General features: G+C 43.7%; 1 protein-coding gene across 2 annotated transcripts in view; it reads right to left on the reverse strand.

Annotated features, from left to right (window-relative positions):
- Positions 1-16,355, reverse strand: part of EDAR (ectodysplasin A receptor) — a 69,102-nt gene that overhangs the window by 50,599 nt on the left and 2,148 nt on the right. Inside the window, exon 1 of one of the 2 annotated variants that reach the window (XM_035317078.1) lies at positions 8,819-8,905. The exons of the other annotated variant lie outside the window; for it this stretch is intronic. Within the exon in view, the coding sequence (XP_035172969.1) occupies positions 8,819-8,851 (33 nt within the window). The 5' untranslated portion in view covers positions 8,852-8,905. Of the gene's footprint in view, positions 1-8,818; positions 8,906-16,355 lie in introns of those variants that run through there. 2 annotated transcript variants of the gene reach the window in all.

Below are 16,355 nucleotides of genomic sequence, written 5' to 3' on the forward strand. Positions count from 1 at the left end.
CTCTCCCCGGGCAGGCACTGCCGGGGCACAGCAGCCTGTTGCTCAGAGCTGCCCAACATCCCTTGCTCATTTTTGTCTCCAAGTTCCTGGAAGCATAGTTTATCATTACTGGAGGCATAGGGACTCGGCACAGACATCCCCAGGTTGTAATGCCTTCTTTGTGCATCAGCTCCCAGATGGTGACACTTGCATCCCGCAAAGAAAGGATGAAGATTAATTTCTCTTTCCTTCTTAGCATGGTCTACGCCAGATCAGAGGGGGTCCTGTTGGTTTTCAGATCACACCAGGATAGCTTGTTCAGCAAACAATGCTTCAGATCAGGTTTATCCTAGATCTCACAGATGACACGGTCAATTTTACCAACACCAGAACAGTCCTCACACTAAGAGGAATAACATAGCTGCACCTTTTCTTTGCAAAATACTATCAAAATACCTCATGCATATGAAATGAGTGATCCCCGGTGTGATGAAGTCATGTTCCTGTTCCTTGTATGTAAATGCAAAGTGTGCAGCTACTTTGTGCATCTGAGTGACACTCTTGGAGCCAAGTGAGTTTTGATTTCAGGCCAGTGAAAACCAGATCTTCCTTTTGCTGGAGGAGCTGAAGGGGTGGTGGAGCGGGAGGCAGCTAATGCCAAGGTAAAACTATACACCTTTCTCGTCATATGTCTTTGAGTGATACATTCCAGAGGTGTTCTTTATTTAATCACGTCGAGATAAATAAGCTACTACTTATTACAAACTAATTGTTTTTAAGCAGCACAGCTCAAAGATAATCTCATGCTATGGAGTTCCTAGTGCCAAAGACATCCAGGATTTTTTACATGTAAAATCACGAAACTGCCGTGATGCTTTTGAAGTTTTAACACACACAGACACACACTTGCCTAAAAACTTCTACACAAGCAACAAGAACTCTTGTTTGGGTCCAGTCCTTCAAGGTTCAACTTGGATAGTTTTGCACTCAGCTTCACAGGCTCAGCCCCTGCAAGTCTGACCTATCTGACAATATGTTTTTGAACAACGCATTATCCCTCACTGCAATAAAAAAGCCTATGTTTTGAGTATTGATTAGTCTCCTCACCAAAAATTATTTTCATGGCTAGAGCAGTAAAGAGTTCTGTGCAGGAAGGAGGCTTCGAAAACACACTTTGAAGGGGAAAAAAAAAAAAAAAAAAAAAAAAAAGACACATTGCTTTTTTCTTTGACTTCTCTAATCGCTGCAGATGTTGTGTAGTCGCACCTATGAAAAGTTAAATATTGTGTCTCTGTAACATTTTTGATCTTCATTAATTATAGCTCAGAAAACGTACAAAAAGCAGCCTGCCTCTTTAATACAAATAAGATTAATTGCATGGTTGTTCAGAAAATGAACCACTAGTAGTTAAACAAAAAATGTTTGTCTTTAAGCAGCCCTTGGATGATTTTTTTAAAAACTGTTACAGGAAGTGAAGAGGCTGCCAAATTACCATGCCCGTGAGCCTCACTCTCATTATCAGCCTAAACGAACGCACACACCCCGACACTTTCATCCTCTTCCAGGCCCAAGAAAAAGGAGGCATAAAAAAAAAAATAAAAATGAAAAACACAACCACCCTTCCACACAAAGAGGTGTCTCTGAAGTCTGGAATGCACCCTGGCTGTTTGAAGAGGAGATTTATACCTGACACCCTCCTTGAAGCTCATTGTCGAGACTCGCCTGCGTTCAAATCAACCGCAGACTGGCTGCTGCAGGTACTTCATCTTACAACGACCGCATAATCTGAGATAAATGCACCGGGAATTGCTCTCACTTTGAGGTAGAAAAATATATATATATATAAGAAAAGAGTCAAACTCCTAACACAGGTAGTGGGTGGAGGGAGAAGCAGATGGGCACGGGCGGCAGCGGCCACCTGAAGGGCTGGGTTGGGATGCCCAAGCTGCCATCACTGCCTGGGAAGGGATGGCGAGCCAGCTGCCGAGGCAGGACAGCAAACAAATATGTTTATTGTCCATTTTGCAGTATCGCTCAAAGGCCCGATAAAAGTCGGGGCGCTAGGGTGCCGTTCGTGGTGCAGAACCGGTTGTGGTGCATTTCCCAGGGTGAAGAATTACCACGTCATTTGGAACGAGGCTGTTTTAATTCATGGCACTCAGAAACGTTTATGAGGAGATATTCTAAAATAGCACTGATAGAGACAAGAAGACAGGATAGGGAACATCTTGGTTAATATTAAAACAAAATCAGAAAATCCTGTCTTTCTCTAGCATTTCCTAATGCCTATCTTTGATCCTGGAACCGGAAAGTAACACAGGATGAACAGCAAAACCAAGGACACTTAAGGGCTGTTCTAGCACCACAGAGTGACCCTGCCTTTGAGAAGGGACCCATAGGTGTCTTCCAGGTTTAACTGCTCTAGGTTTGGTTTTCTGAGTCTCCTTTTCAAGAGCCAGGCCTTTAAGGGGCTTCTTCCAACATTTCCGGGCTCACCGGGATGTTTGGGATATTGAGATCTGGGAAGAAGGAGCTGTCTTATTCCATTTCGGTTATACAGCGCTTTCTATATTTAGGATTTTAAATTACAGTTTATTAGGGATGCAAATTATCAGCATTCCTAGGACTCCAGGTACTTGCATGCCCCAGCTAGCACATAACCATCATGCTATTACAAATCTGAATAAAGCAGGTTAAATTTGCAGCAGATTTAAAATAGGGCAAAAGGGAGGGCGGGAAGAGAGATTGTACAACACGTTAAACATCTAGCCACCAGGATGGGAGGAGAAACATCTCCTGAACTGAACTGACACAACTGCTTGTGAAGTTGCAGCATCAATCTCACCTTGGCCACAGGTATGCCCTTCTATTTTCGCAGTTGAAAGATTTACCATCTATACATTTTTTTTTTCTTTCTGATTTTTTTTTTCTCTTTTTCTCCTTGAGGGATAATGTTTTCTATCTGGTGCTAGCAGCAGGAGGTTCTCAAAGAAATCAGTTTCATCAGCCTGTGACCAATGTATTGAAAAATGGAGCATGGCTCCATGGCAGCAATTGTGGCAATCCACTGCGGACACTTAGCCTGGAGCCTCCATAATTTCCGACACAGAGTATCTGAGGAAATAGCATTCAGTATTTCATTCTGACATTTCAGTTCGTGACAGCAAGCTAGAGAGTGTTGCTTGAACCCAAAGTCAAACACAATAAAAGGAGCACAGCTTTACAAAAAATATATATATATATTGTGTAAGCAAAGCAGGTTTGGCTTGTGCCGCAAGAGAGGGAAACAGAAATACGTGGCTCTAGGCAGTCACTCCATTGCTGTGCCTGTTAAAAATAGCTTACGTGCAAATTTCAAGAAACCCTATCAAGGGCCTCCTAGCCTAATGAGGGCACCACCAAACCAATTAGGCAGCAAACACCCTGGATTCCCCAGCTCCAGCTACTGGAAAGACACCACCACTCTTGTGCCTGCTGCTCTTCATAAACCCCAGAGCAGGATCTGAGCATCCTTTCCTCTCTCCCTCCCATGTGCTGCAATCCTCACCCTCTGCTCTGCCTGCTCCCCTGGTGCAGAGCCCTTCTCTGCAGCCTTTCAGCTCCCTCATAAATTCAAGGTGGCAAAGACATGCTGGGCACATGCTGCCTCTGCATCAAAATAATCCCACCTGGAGTGCAATCTCATACAGCTCACCCTCACCTACCTGGAGTCCATTGCCACCAGGGCAACACAGCATCATCAGCCTCTGCCCGCAAAGGGGTGGATAATGCCAAGATTGTTGTGCGAAATGAAATGTAAACACTCCTGTTTCTGACTTGTGAGGGCTGTGTGAATGGCCACGTCACACACTGTGCCACATGGGCTCCTCTCCCAGAGCCGAGGACAGGCTGCCCAGTCCAGGCGGTCCCCTGGAGTCATCCAGGCTCCAGTCGGGGCCAGCTCGTAGCAGAGGGCTCAGCCTGACTCAGTGCTGTGCCCCCTGTAAGCAGCAGAAAAATCACATGTATAACTCTAGCAAAAGCCTATAATAGAAAGTGATTTAGCACCGTGACTATTTTCTGGAAGTAAATAAAGGGTTATAGAAGCAGCATTTGTGGAAGATACACCTCGCAAGTGCACAGCAGCAACCAAGGAACTACATTTCTTTTACAGCTTGTCTGAAATGTCACGCTGTGCAGAGACCTGGGGGCATGTTTTAGTGATGTGCTTTAAATGGTGAAAAGGAAAAACTAATTCTTCACAAAAAAGGATGCAAGTAGGAAAGTTGTTTAAAAGACAAAGCCTTGTACGGATAGCAAGTGCTTGTGTGCTCAGGTCGCTTTCAGAATCAGTTTCTGGCCATCTTGGCTCTGCCTTCTAGGACATCTACATAAACTCATGTATGCTCCTAAGTGCCAAATGTGTATACTGCATCTCAGCTTCGAGAGCAAGTGACAGTTAATTAAAACCATGCACCACAGAGGGCTTATCCTTTCATGATAAATGATGGCATTGACAGATGCATCATTTTCATGTTATGCTTAATTACGTCAAAGCTGGACCCACAAGCGTGCAAAGGAGAGGGTGGCATTTTTGTTTATTACTAATATGCTCTGTTGGTTACTTTTTTCTACACTACTGACATGTAATGGAAAGTGACCAAAACCACATAAGTTGCATGCCAGTTAGAACCATCTCATTTTTGTTGCCATGTCATGGCATACTCTGTATACAAATCTTTAAAAAACAGCCATAATATCACCCTGTCTCTTGGTGCCTCATGGAAATGTGAGTTTACGGCTTTAAAGCAACAATGACCAGGTCTCCCTGTTCACCAGTTCTGTCTGTTTTCCTTGCTCCGACTATTACAAATATAAAGCTCTTCTCGTGAATCCCTGAGGTCCTATTTATCTCTTGCTCATTTATTCTCATTGTAGGAAAAAGCAAAAGCTGGATACAGAGCTACCAAATGGCTCTCCCTAATTTATGTGCCTAATAAAACAAACTTCTCCTGAAGGGACTAACATCAGTCTTCAAAACATTAAGACCAGATTTTGCTGCCCCTACTCAGAGAGCTGCATCGACAGCTGAAATCAGTGGGCCTGCTATGAGGTAAATGTATAAGCACAGTTAGCAAAGTCTCCCAAATAAAAACCAAACAGTCTGCAATGAAAGTGTTTTTTTTGAAGTCTACCTTCAGTGTTCAGAAAATATTATGATTCATGTAGACTATTTTTACTTCAAAGCCATGCAAAAGCCTGGAAATGAAAACCTAAGACTACCACATTCATGCCACCTATTACTCCTTCACTGAAGTTTGCCCCTGTAACATCTTGCTCCTAAATCTCAGTTGTGCTCTCCACTTGCACTCTAAGGAACTGTTCTTGAACAGATTAAAAAGCACTGTGACTTGGTAGAACTAAAGGCTTGCATACGGGATATGGTTAGCACATTTCAGAGGGGTATATGGTTTCCACATATCAATTTATTAGTGGAGTAGTAAGACATACTTTGAGTGAAACGGGACAACATCAAATACTCCCTCTGTTTAATTTGGAACAGGGAGCTCCTGTCTCTCAAGAGAGTGCCAAAACCACGGGGTTATTGGATATTTGCAGGATGGACTTTTTTTTTTTTTTTTTTTTTTTTTTTCATCTGTATTTCCCCAGCTCTGACTGGATCCCAAAGCAAACGGGGCTTATGTAGTCATTTTTCTTTCCCCCTGCTTACTTGTGTGCCCCCTGCCCACCTCCCCCGCAGTCGTGCCCACGCAGTGGTGCAGGGACAGATGCTTCATGATGCAGGTGGATGCCCCAGCTCGGGAGGAGGCTGCCCTCAGCCACTGACAACAGCACATGGCAGGAAAATCTTCGCAAGCGTCCCAGGGGGGAGAGCTTCAGCCACAGCTGTCAGACAGCCACAAGACACTTATCCACCAGAAATCGACCCCCATCCATGCTGGTGCCCCTGGAGCTGCTTGCCTTGTAGCCCTCCCTAATTCAAACTATCTTGGGCTAATCTGTAGCACATTTTCACCAAGAAAGCTCCCTGCTTTGGCAGGGATCAGATCTGGGGACCAGATTTGTGACAGGAGCAGTGCCATGACAGATTTGAGCACCACCTGTGGAAGCCACATGAGGTGGCAGCGTCCTTGCTACTGCCAGAGCCTGGGGAGAGCAAGACGCCTCAAAATGGAGGCCCTCAGAAACCAGCACATGTGCTTTGGCTGTGACTCCAGCAAGGCTCTTGGGAACATTCTGCACAGGAGGCTCCCCCTGAGCCCCAGGCAGCACTCCTGTGCTGTGCGGGTGAGGAGCCCTGGCACAGGCTGCCCAGAGAGGCCGTGGGGTCTCCTCCTTGGAGGCCTTCAAAAGCCGCCTGGAGATGGGCCTGGGCAGCCTGCTCTGGGTGGCCCTGCTGGAGCAAGCTGCTAGGCCTGATGGCCTCCAGAGGGCCCGGCCAACCTCTGCCATCCTGTGGTGCTGTGGTTCTATGAACTGGCTGGGGACTCAGCTTTACAGTCCCGTTCTCCAGGCTCCCCACAAAGCACACGCTGTGGATTCCCTCCTACAAGCCACTTTTCTCCCACTAAACACAGCACTAGTGCTGCTCCATCTCTTTGCACTTAATACATGCCTTGGCATGACACAAGGCCAGATACCTCTGCCTGCCTGCAGAAAGCATCCTCCTTTGTTTGAACATCAGTTCGAAACTCTTCTCCCTTGACTGCAGGCAAGCTGGGAAGGCATCACGGAGACAAGGCTGCCCCAAGTCCCCACCAGGCAGCGTGGCCACAAGGGCTGTCTTGCTCGTCCCTCTTGAAGCCTTTCTGCTTTGCATCAGACAGTTGTTGTTTTTTTTTCTCATTCTCACTCAGGTGACTCCCAGACCCAACAACTGGGTCACCATCTGGGACAGGGTTTTGGAAACTGCGGTCCAGTTTTTACTCTAATAAAAATTTAAATATTTTAGATTGAGTGTTCCCCAGAGCCCATATCCCCATACCCCCTGGCAAGCACACTAGCCAACAGGCAACAGCATTACTAGCATTACTACTTTTTTTTTTTTTTTTTAATGACTCCAAAGAGTTACTTATGCCTAGAGGGATGGAAAGACACCTGCTCCAGAAAACACAGGAGCTGGGAGGGGGTCTCTATGGTGAGAGGAACAGCTAAAGTCTCCCAAGCAGAGCAGACACCAAGGCCAAATCTCCCACACCCCACCTGAACTCTCAGAGCATGGGCTAAATGTAAAAGTGCATCCACTGTCAGCAGCAGGACTCACGTGTGACATGAGGATCTGCTCCTCCAGCACAGCCCAGGCCAGGTATAAAGCATGTCCAGAAGCACAGGTTCAGGCATGCAAGGAACTTGGTGGATGCGAGCGTGGGTGTTAAGGAATGTAGGCACCTCTGGGGTGAAGGGGCAGGTGAGCAAGGTTTCCGAGGATCTAAAATTTAGACCTCAGCATGTGAAGTGATGGGTCTGTGAGGCACCCAAGTTCCTCGGTGGGATTAAGTCTATAAAGATGATCTAAAAGAAAAGTATCTGCTTCCCACCCCAACATGTTCCCGAATCAAAAATTCAGAGAGTGCCTGTTATTCTACGCACTTTTCACACACCCATCTCTAATTGCTCTTCTGTGATTAAGGAAAAGTGTTTCATCTGTATATATAAAAAAGGGTGAAAACTCTAGATGAAAAACATTGCGAAGTTCAAGACAACTGTTTATGAACTTTCATCTGTTCAGCAAAAGCGGACATGTCTATGCAGCTAAGCAAAGGTCTGAGCACAACACTTGTTAAATTAATGCAGCTAGCATCAGTAACGATCGGGAAAATACCACAGATAGCAGCTTTGCTTCTGTATGTATTTCTGGAGAACTTGGACTTGAGCTGCTAGTACTGCCTTTGCACTTGTCTGTGCAAGGGCAAAACAGATGTCCTTCTCTTTCACCGATTTTGATTAACTAATATGTTTTTGAAGCTTGTGCTGCAATTTTACCTTTAATTTTTTTTTTTTTTTTTTTTTTTTGTCCAACTCAGACATGGACTCAGGCAACAGCAAATGAAAACACAACATCAGCAGTCTGCTAAAAGAAATGGCAAAAACATCCATGACAGCAGGACTCAGGAAGCATCCCAAGTCTTTGCACTTAAGTCTTACCACCAAACTTGTTTCAAAAGGGATGAGGAGAAAGTTCTGAAGGAATAAAACAACTCCAAACACCACACTTCCCACTCATTTTCTTTGCTTCTGTTTTAGAATTCCAGAAGAAAAAGCCATACGCACTTACAAGAAACTACTTATTTGATGTGGTAAGCACAGATATTATTCTACCACTTTTTTCTTATTGTCTTTTTTTTAAAAAAATAAAATCTTTGCCATTACTTATATGCATCTCTGAAATTCTTCAGCGATGCTTGTATAATTAGGAAGAACTTTCTGAATTAATAAGGCAGAGTACTTTGTAAAGGCATTAAAATAATTTGAGAGGCACACCCAGGCTACGCTGTGAACAATGTGTGGAATTGAGCTAGGCTGTAACATTTTGCTGAGAGTAAGCGTTCGCTTCCAGAGCAGACAGTAGTTTTTACCAGGTGTAAGCCCATCATTTTACAGTCCCAGCCTCATACAATGATGCTATACAAAGCCCTTTTAGCCACTACAAACCACAACAAGTTCAAAACCTGACTCATGTCTAGAACTTTGACTGGCTTGCCGTTACCAGCTTAGTCACTGCCAGCAGCCCTACATGAAACTGCTAATCCCGCGGCATCCTCAGCACAGTTCCCTCCTATGGGAAAGCCCTGGTTAGTCAGCCTCGCAGAAAGGTAGGGTATTGTGATATTTCTCTTACCATTGTGCCGCTTTGTTCTTCCTGCATTCCCATCTTAATGACTGCACAAGCTGTTGGCCTTCCACGCTTTCTTTGTGTCTATGTAAATTCACCGTTTGATGCTGCAGAGGCGGAGACGATTTCTAAGTCAAGGGGCAGGTGTGAGTGAAGGGAGCAACCCAACAGCCAAACTATTTGAAAAAGAAACCTTTAATGTCTCATCAGCTCAGCACTTGAAAAAAAAGCCTTCATAACTTGCCTTGAAAACTGGAAAAACAGGGTGTCTGGCTATAATTTAAGACATTAATAACAAGACGATATTGCAGTTCCCTGACATATTTTAACTTCAGCACAGCAAAACTAGGTCTGGTTATTATTATGTGAAACACTGTCGGTGACAGAGAAATTACAGAAAGTTTGATTTGTTTCTCATTCACTTCAAATTTTGATGTTTTCATTCACATTCAAAATTTTGAGAAAAGAGCATTGGGTTAAATTTTATGGCTCATCTGAAAAAAAAAGGTGTTCTTTTGCTTTGTTGAACAGACGTACCGACAAGTATTTTGGCATGACCAGACATTGGATAGTACTCACAGTACAGTACTGTGATGACTTTACAGACTGACCATGGGCTTCAGAAGCATTCAGTTACTACTATGAGCACATCTAAAACTGCACCCGCAGGACTTGACATCCTGATTAGCCAACGAAGTTTCAGCAAGAAGTATTTTTCACCTCCAGGCTTGGTGTCTCCATTTCAGCATATAAAGCACACACAGCGAAGCAAGAACAAATACACTGTGCCATGATGGAACACAGGGCAATATGAACTATGTGAATTCCCACAGTCTTATTTTTATTTCTGTTGTCCAGAATAGACTTTCAACCATTGAGCTAAAGCTTAAGAAGATGAGTACTTGCTTATTTGGCACCACTCGTCTATCCGAGGTTACATGTGTGCTTATAAGCTCTGCCATGTAAGTCATGATACATAGAAAACAGTGATGTTAAGCCTCTGCACATGCATCTTTACATCCATCACAGAGATCTCAACAAGAACCCAGAAGTCAAAATGCATTTCATATTTCCTATTGAAGTTGTTCTTTCTGCTGAAATAATCAACTTTTGAGACTGTTGCCTCATCTAGAACATTTTACGATGCTAGTAGATAGATGGGCGAATGCAGGCATCCTGCTCTTTATGCCTTCAAAGCTATCACGTAAAGATAACAGTGTTTTCTTTTAATCTTTTTTTCATTACTGAATATTATGCTTACAACAATCCCGCTTTGCTACAGATGGTTTCCTGTTGTTTCTGCCAAATGTGAAATAGCTATAAAACTTGAAAAGGTTTTGATGCTGTCACTGCATGAAAAATTGCATCTACGAGGGAAAATTAAATATGAGCCCTAGCCTTTAATTGCTTTAATCTTACTTGGTAAGTGAACTTTTTTACCCCCACCCCCAACTCAAAGCTTCCGATAACATGACCTGAAGGGAAAAATACAGCTATGTATTTTAGTCAGGTAGAAAGCCTTCATTAACAAAAACAAAAAAGAGGAAGGGGAAGTAGATAATTCTCATGTCCAGACCAACCAAACAGCCACCAACACCAGCTAACAAGAGCAATGCCTTTGGCTCTGCGTCATAAAATATGTAAAGTCATTTCTGTTAGAAGACAGCAAAGTTCCTGTTTACAGTGCTATAATAAGGAGATCTATCATTTTAGCAGACAAATTACTAGAAAATGGCTTACATACTCCCAAGGGAACAGAGACTTTGCTCCTTGCGTGGGCAAATCTCAGTGAACTCAGTGACAGCTTTACTTGAATGCAAAAGGAGTAGTAAGAAGCGCTTCAACGAAAAATTGAATTTTATACATTTCTTATACTATAGGGAAAACTGTTAATGCTCTTAAATAGGCATAGATTCAGTGTTGTATGGGAAAAGGACTAGAGCAAAATCTTTTATCAGCAAAGGCGTAGGACAGGCACATTACTTATACGAGTGGAACATCACCAACAAATGGGTGAGCTACATGGGTGCTCTCAAATATCTGCCAATATTTGACTGGCACCCCATCAACACTCTCATGTTTGAGAAAAAAAAAAAAAAAAAAGCCAAAACCTGCAAGCATTTAACCACATCCTTCTACCAACAAGGTAAGGCTGTCTTCATTGCCATGGATCTGTCTGTACAAGCAATGAGTGCAGAGGCAAAAAGAGTAAATATAAGAAACCGCTGTCATTTTGAGTGCATTTGTCTGTCTGTTGCTGTGCCTGATATCTTAGGGCTCTGCAGCACAAGAAACAAGTGCTCTGTATTGGAGACTTGGCAGGCACCCATTTCTGCAGGAAGAAAGCATGCAACTGTAGTTTCACCCGACCAAGACATCGGGCTTGAGCTTCACAGCTGCTCAGCCCTCTCCTGTTCCTTCCTGGGGAGGGATCTGATACCTGTTCACCACAAGAATAGTTTCACTCACGGTGGAAGGGGAAGCTGGGGGAACCGTCGTTTCTTTTAACCTGTGTTGACTTTCCCTGCTCTGCAGGCTGGAATTCAAAAGCTGAGACAGAGGTGACACTGTGTGCAGGAGTGAGTGGAAAATGTTTGCAGTCATCAAGCTGCAGCAAAATGTCTCATCTCCACATGGACGTGCCTCACCCACATGCCTTATCCCCAAGGGCACCTCTTCAAAGTGCCCCCGGCATTTCCCCACGCCGAGGTACTGGCAGCAGAGTTGTCTGCCTGGTTGTTTAGTTTGACTTCCACTTATGCTAAATTAAAATCAACTTTATGCAAGCTTTGAGCAACCTGCACCCCACACCTATGGGCAGACCTGTAGCTCAGCCCAGCTGTGGTCACTGAGAGGACTGGTGGGCTGGGGGATGCCAGGACTGGGGGCTGCCTGGACCTGTGTGGCCGATGTGCTGGACCTGCTGCCTTCCCCAAGGGATGGAGCCATCTCTGATGGCTGTGTTTCCTTGGGCCAGGGAACATTCATGGGCAATAACCTGCTCTTTCTCTTTTATAGTGTAGCCTGTGTACATCTGGGCCTTGGATGACCATTGGATACAGGCGTGTAGGTCCCAGCTGAAGGGCTACTGATGTTCTTCAGAGTCTCTTGTTGGATTCACTGGGAAGTGGATCAAGCCCCTGCATGACTGCTTATTTCTTTATTTATCACCAATTTTGCCATTTGGTCACCAGCTGAATTATTTTCACCTTTCACATTCAATTAAATACCAAAAAATGTTAGTGCAGGACTTTTCTCACAACCAGCTAGAAACCATGATAGAAAACACAACCCTGCCACATCAGAGACGTTCTTCATATACCGTACGGTATTTGCATCTAGGTTTCCTTGTTGCTAGCCAATGCCATCTGTTATCTGTTTTGGTCTGCTTATGAGAACTGGTAATTTCTGAAAATTGAGAGCAAGGAAAGAACAATGGCTTTTTCCTTTGTATTTTATGTCCCAAAGAAATGAACTGGATCTACACATGCACACAAAAATATACCCCTCCAATTGGCAATATGCTAGCATATGCTTTTTCTGTATGGAAAATTTAAAGAGACAAGGCCCATCAAGGGGAAATATTTGAGCGTAATGAAATAAATGTGCGCCCCACAATGCTTGGATACTCAGTTCTGCTTTTGTCTCTCTTGGAGGGTGCTGACGCTCAGACTCGCTGATGGATTAAGCTGAGATAGTTACTGCCCTCAGCTGTGCGCTCTGCCCCTCGCTTGGAAATTACTGCCCTCCTGCCGCCGGCACAACTGAACGCTTCGTCAATCCGATTTCAGACTGCCAGACTTCATGTGAACCTCGCTCGGCTCACGCCAGTTCACCAGCCCGTAAACTCCTGTGGCTGGGAGGAGAGCTTGCGAAGCGCTGAGCCATGCCAGCCATGCAGGTGGAAGACTGAGAAAGCAAAAGGGGTGCTTCGGCCAGCCAGCGGGCAGCAGCCCACGGAGCATTGCCTCCTATTTTTGGAAACTCAAATGTGCCGAGCTCAGGGGACCCATTGTCACATGCCACCCCGAGCAAAGAAATGGCAAAATGTCAAGTGACAAAAAGAGAATGCGTCCCCAGCCTTTTCTCGGGGTTTTTGGTTTTTCGGTTGATTGGTTTTTTCGCTCTTTTGCAACTGCATTTCAGGGACAGTATTAAAATGTGCTCAGCACTGACTAAACTCTGTTCCTTTGAGGTCTATTGCATATTTTTGTTAACTCTAAGAGGAGAAACTTCACTTTAGCATGGTAATTTCAAAATCCTTTTGGTTATAGATGGTAAATTTCAGTCCCGTGTTTCAGGATGCCGCCTGTTCACAATTCCTAACTATAGCAGCTTATAAACCAGGATCAGATAGTTTAACACAGTCTGACATTTTTAGCCTTTCATCTAGTCTGTTCCTCATGTTTTTGCAGTCCCGGTTTCTGTCTTCCAAGATGTGTGATCTGGATGCACAGGGTCTTTTTGTCTCCTTCTTTTCAGTGACAGAAGCCAATTCTGTAAAACCTCAATTTACCGGCTATTAATATGCAGGCATCCTTCCCTTACAGGTCCTTCTGTCAAGCAGTGGAGTGTGTATACAGTTGTGAAAGAAAGAAGGAATATCTCATAGATATGCATTCTTCTTGTCTGGATAATTCTAAATATTGAATCCTGAACTATAAAAACTGCTCTTGCTTAGATTAAAAGGAAAAATCCTGGTAGTCAATCTGCAGATAATTGTATGCTGCCTAACTGGCACTTCAGTAGTTTTTCTTTGTGATATATCTGAAGGAAGAGATGGATGCACTGTCAGAATTAAAAGCTCTTTCAGTACTTGGCCATATGTTTCTGCTTTGGTCCCCAGCCTGTTATACTGCTGAACAGAGGATAGAGGCTGGTCTAACAGAGCTTCATATACAACACAACCTCTAGGGGAGGTGGGAAAAAAAGTGAATCTTTCCAGGGCTTCTTCTTACCACAGAGCTGGCTTGGACTTGGATTCAGCCAAGCTTTGCAAAACCATGTCCTGGCCATAAAGCCTAAAGAACCAGAGGCTCATTAACACGATCTGCAGGGGATGTACATCCATCAGTGTTTGCACAGCAGAGACAAAAGCAGTGAGAAACTGGAGCTCGTATCTCTTTATAGGCCAGGATCCAGCAGAGAAGCAAACTTCTCATTGAAGATTGGTGGGGAAGGGCTGGGCGCTGTAGATTTGCAGCTAGGCTGATTTTGGCCTTCAAGATCAAAACGGTCTCAGGTCTACCCACATTTCAGGATGCCACAAGTGTAGTCAAGCTAAGCATTGTAAACTCTTTTATTTTTCCTCCCCATCTCTCCAGTGGCCACAAACTATATCCAACTAAACATTCCCAAACAATGGTTTATGCCACACATGTTTATTATCAGAGCAGATGTCGAGGACCCTGGATAGTTGTTTCATCAAGAAACCTCCTAACCTTGCGTGCACAGATAGTCAGGCAAAGCTAAGCACAGACACCACGAACTGCTGGAGAAGTCCTTTGTGGTGCGGGAAACAGGGCAACATCAACCTTCCAACAAAGCCTTTTCACTACAAAACTGACACTGCTCTGACAGACTCTTCTGCTGTGCAAAATCTTACCAGGCCTCCCCTCCCAAAAAGGAAATGAGCAGAATTTAAGGCAGCAAATCCAAAAAAAGCTCAGCTCTGCAGAACTGAGACTGAAAAAGAATAAATGCCAGAAACTCTGTGAAATCCACCAGGGACTTGGCTATTGGTTTTGCAGTGCAGATGGTCAGACGTTAGAGTAATGTGGTAATGTAAAACCTGTTGCTAGATTCATGGTGGATGATTCAGCTCAAGCATTGTGGATTAACTTCATAGAACACCACTTCTGACAGCTCAAAACCGGCACTTACGGACGTCAGATCAGGAGGATGTGGCCCTGACTCTGTCTCCACAGATATTTGAAAATCCACTGGCAAAGCTTTAACTTCTTTAAAAGACAATAGCAGATAATGCTTTAAAATAGTCTTTGTTTATCTTTTATTCTTTTGTTTCTAATGGACTCCTTACGAATTTGAGAATAACATCCTCTCTACTTTTGTTCTGATTTCCATGGTGGGAAGAAACAGAAAGATCTGAGCTACATCAAGTCAAAACAAATGTGTGCAATGTTAGCATGGCTCAAGAAGCAGTGTTTGATCACTAAATGCTGCCATGGAGCCAGCAAGAGCTGGGCACACCAGCCTTGTGGGAGCTCTGCCACTGATTGTGTGGGCCCAGAACCTCAGTTTTTTTTTTTTAATATATATATAAAATTGGTTAAGTGATAAATCAAACAAAAGAACAAGTTCTCTGGCCTCAAAGTAGTACTTGGATGTCCTAGTTTTCTGCTGTGTGAACACAGGTTCTTGGCTTTCCAGAAAAAGTGTGGCCAAGTACTGTGTCCACATGGTGACCACACAGTCAGGCCTATAATACTTGTAGAGGTGGACAGTCATAAATGTTGCAATTCCATTATTTTTTATCTACAATCTAATCCTTTGAAGGGACTTATCTCATTGGAATGCACATGACAGGAAAGGGTCTCTGTTTTTGCAAATGTCTCCCTGCCCTAACAACCCACTGGCCAGAACAATTTGTGTATTAGGAAGGAATTGTTTTCCTCACCAACAGCTGCTGCTCCAGAAGGTGAAAAGGGACACGTGTCATCTTTTGAAAGCATCATAAAAAAAAAAAAAAATACTGGCCTTTGAGGGTCAGGAGGACAGCAGAAGGCAACAAAGCCCTGGTTTGGAGAGCAACACAGAGGAAGAAAACGGATACCTTTAACATGAGCGAATTGAAAGGCTGATATACCCCAGCTCCTCACAAACAACTCATGTGGGGTGTGGTCATGCTGGGACCTTCTTGGTGTATTCTGCTATGGGCAGAAGCTCATGTTGCAATTTATCTACCTTTTAGCTGAGCAGAGAAGCGGCATAGATATGATCTGAAACCCAGTTCCATCCTAGCATGGTTAAAGGAAACAACTCTGTTAAGGATATTGGAGGGGAATTCCTCTACTGATGACAACATGAGAAAAACATTATCTTAATATTCATCTTATCTTCAGAGGCTTATGCTGCTATTTTTTGAAAACCGAGACTTGGACCATTTATCTAGCATGGCTATATGGGTTCAATTAGAAACTGTAGTCAATGTCAAAATATTCCAGTCCTCCAAGAAATGTCACCCTTACACGTAAAGTTGCCATGTTTCATGTGAAGCCATTTTCAGAGGAATTCTAAACACAGTTACGGTACAATCACATTCAGCTCAACACTTTCAGTGAGGTGATTTCCACTGCATATGATTCAGTACAATCCCTTGAAAATGACCATTTCACAGTTTGACATGAAAAATTAAACATCACATGTTTTCCACCTAGGTGTAATAGAGAAAAAAATCTCTATTTGTGGCAGCAGTTTTCTGTAAAAGCCACCTACAAGAGAAAGAGAAGAAAAAGAAAAGGAAAAGGAAAAGAAAGAAAGAAAAAGAAAAAGAAAAAGAAAAAGAAAAAGAAAAAGAAAAAGA

This window comes from Oxyura jamaicensis, chromosome 1 (assembly GCF_011077185.1).
Source record: "Oxyura jamaicensis isolate SHBP4307 breed ruddy duck chromosome 1, BPBGC_Ojam_1.0, whole genome shotgun sequence".
Taxonomy (NCBI): domain Eukaryota; kingdom Metazoa; phylum Chordata; class Aves; order Anseriformes; family Anatidae; genus Oxyura; species Oxyura jamaicensis.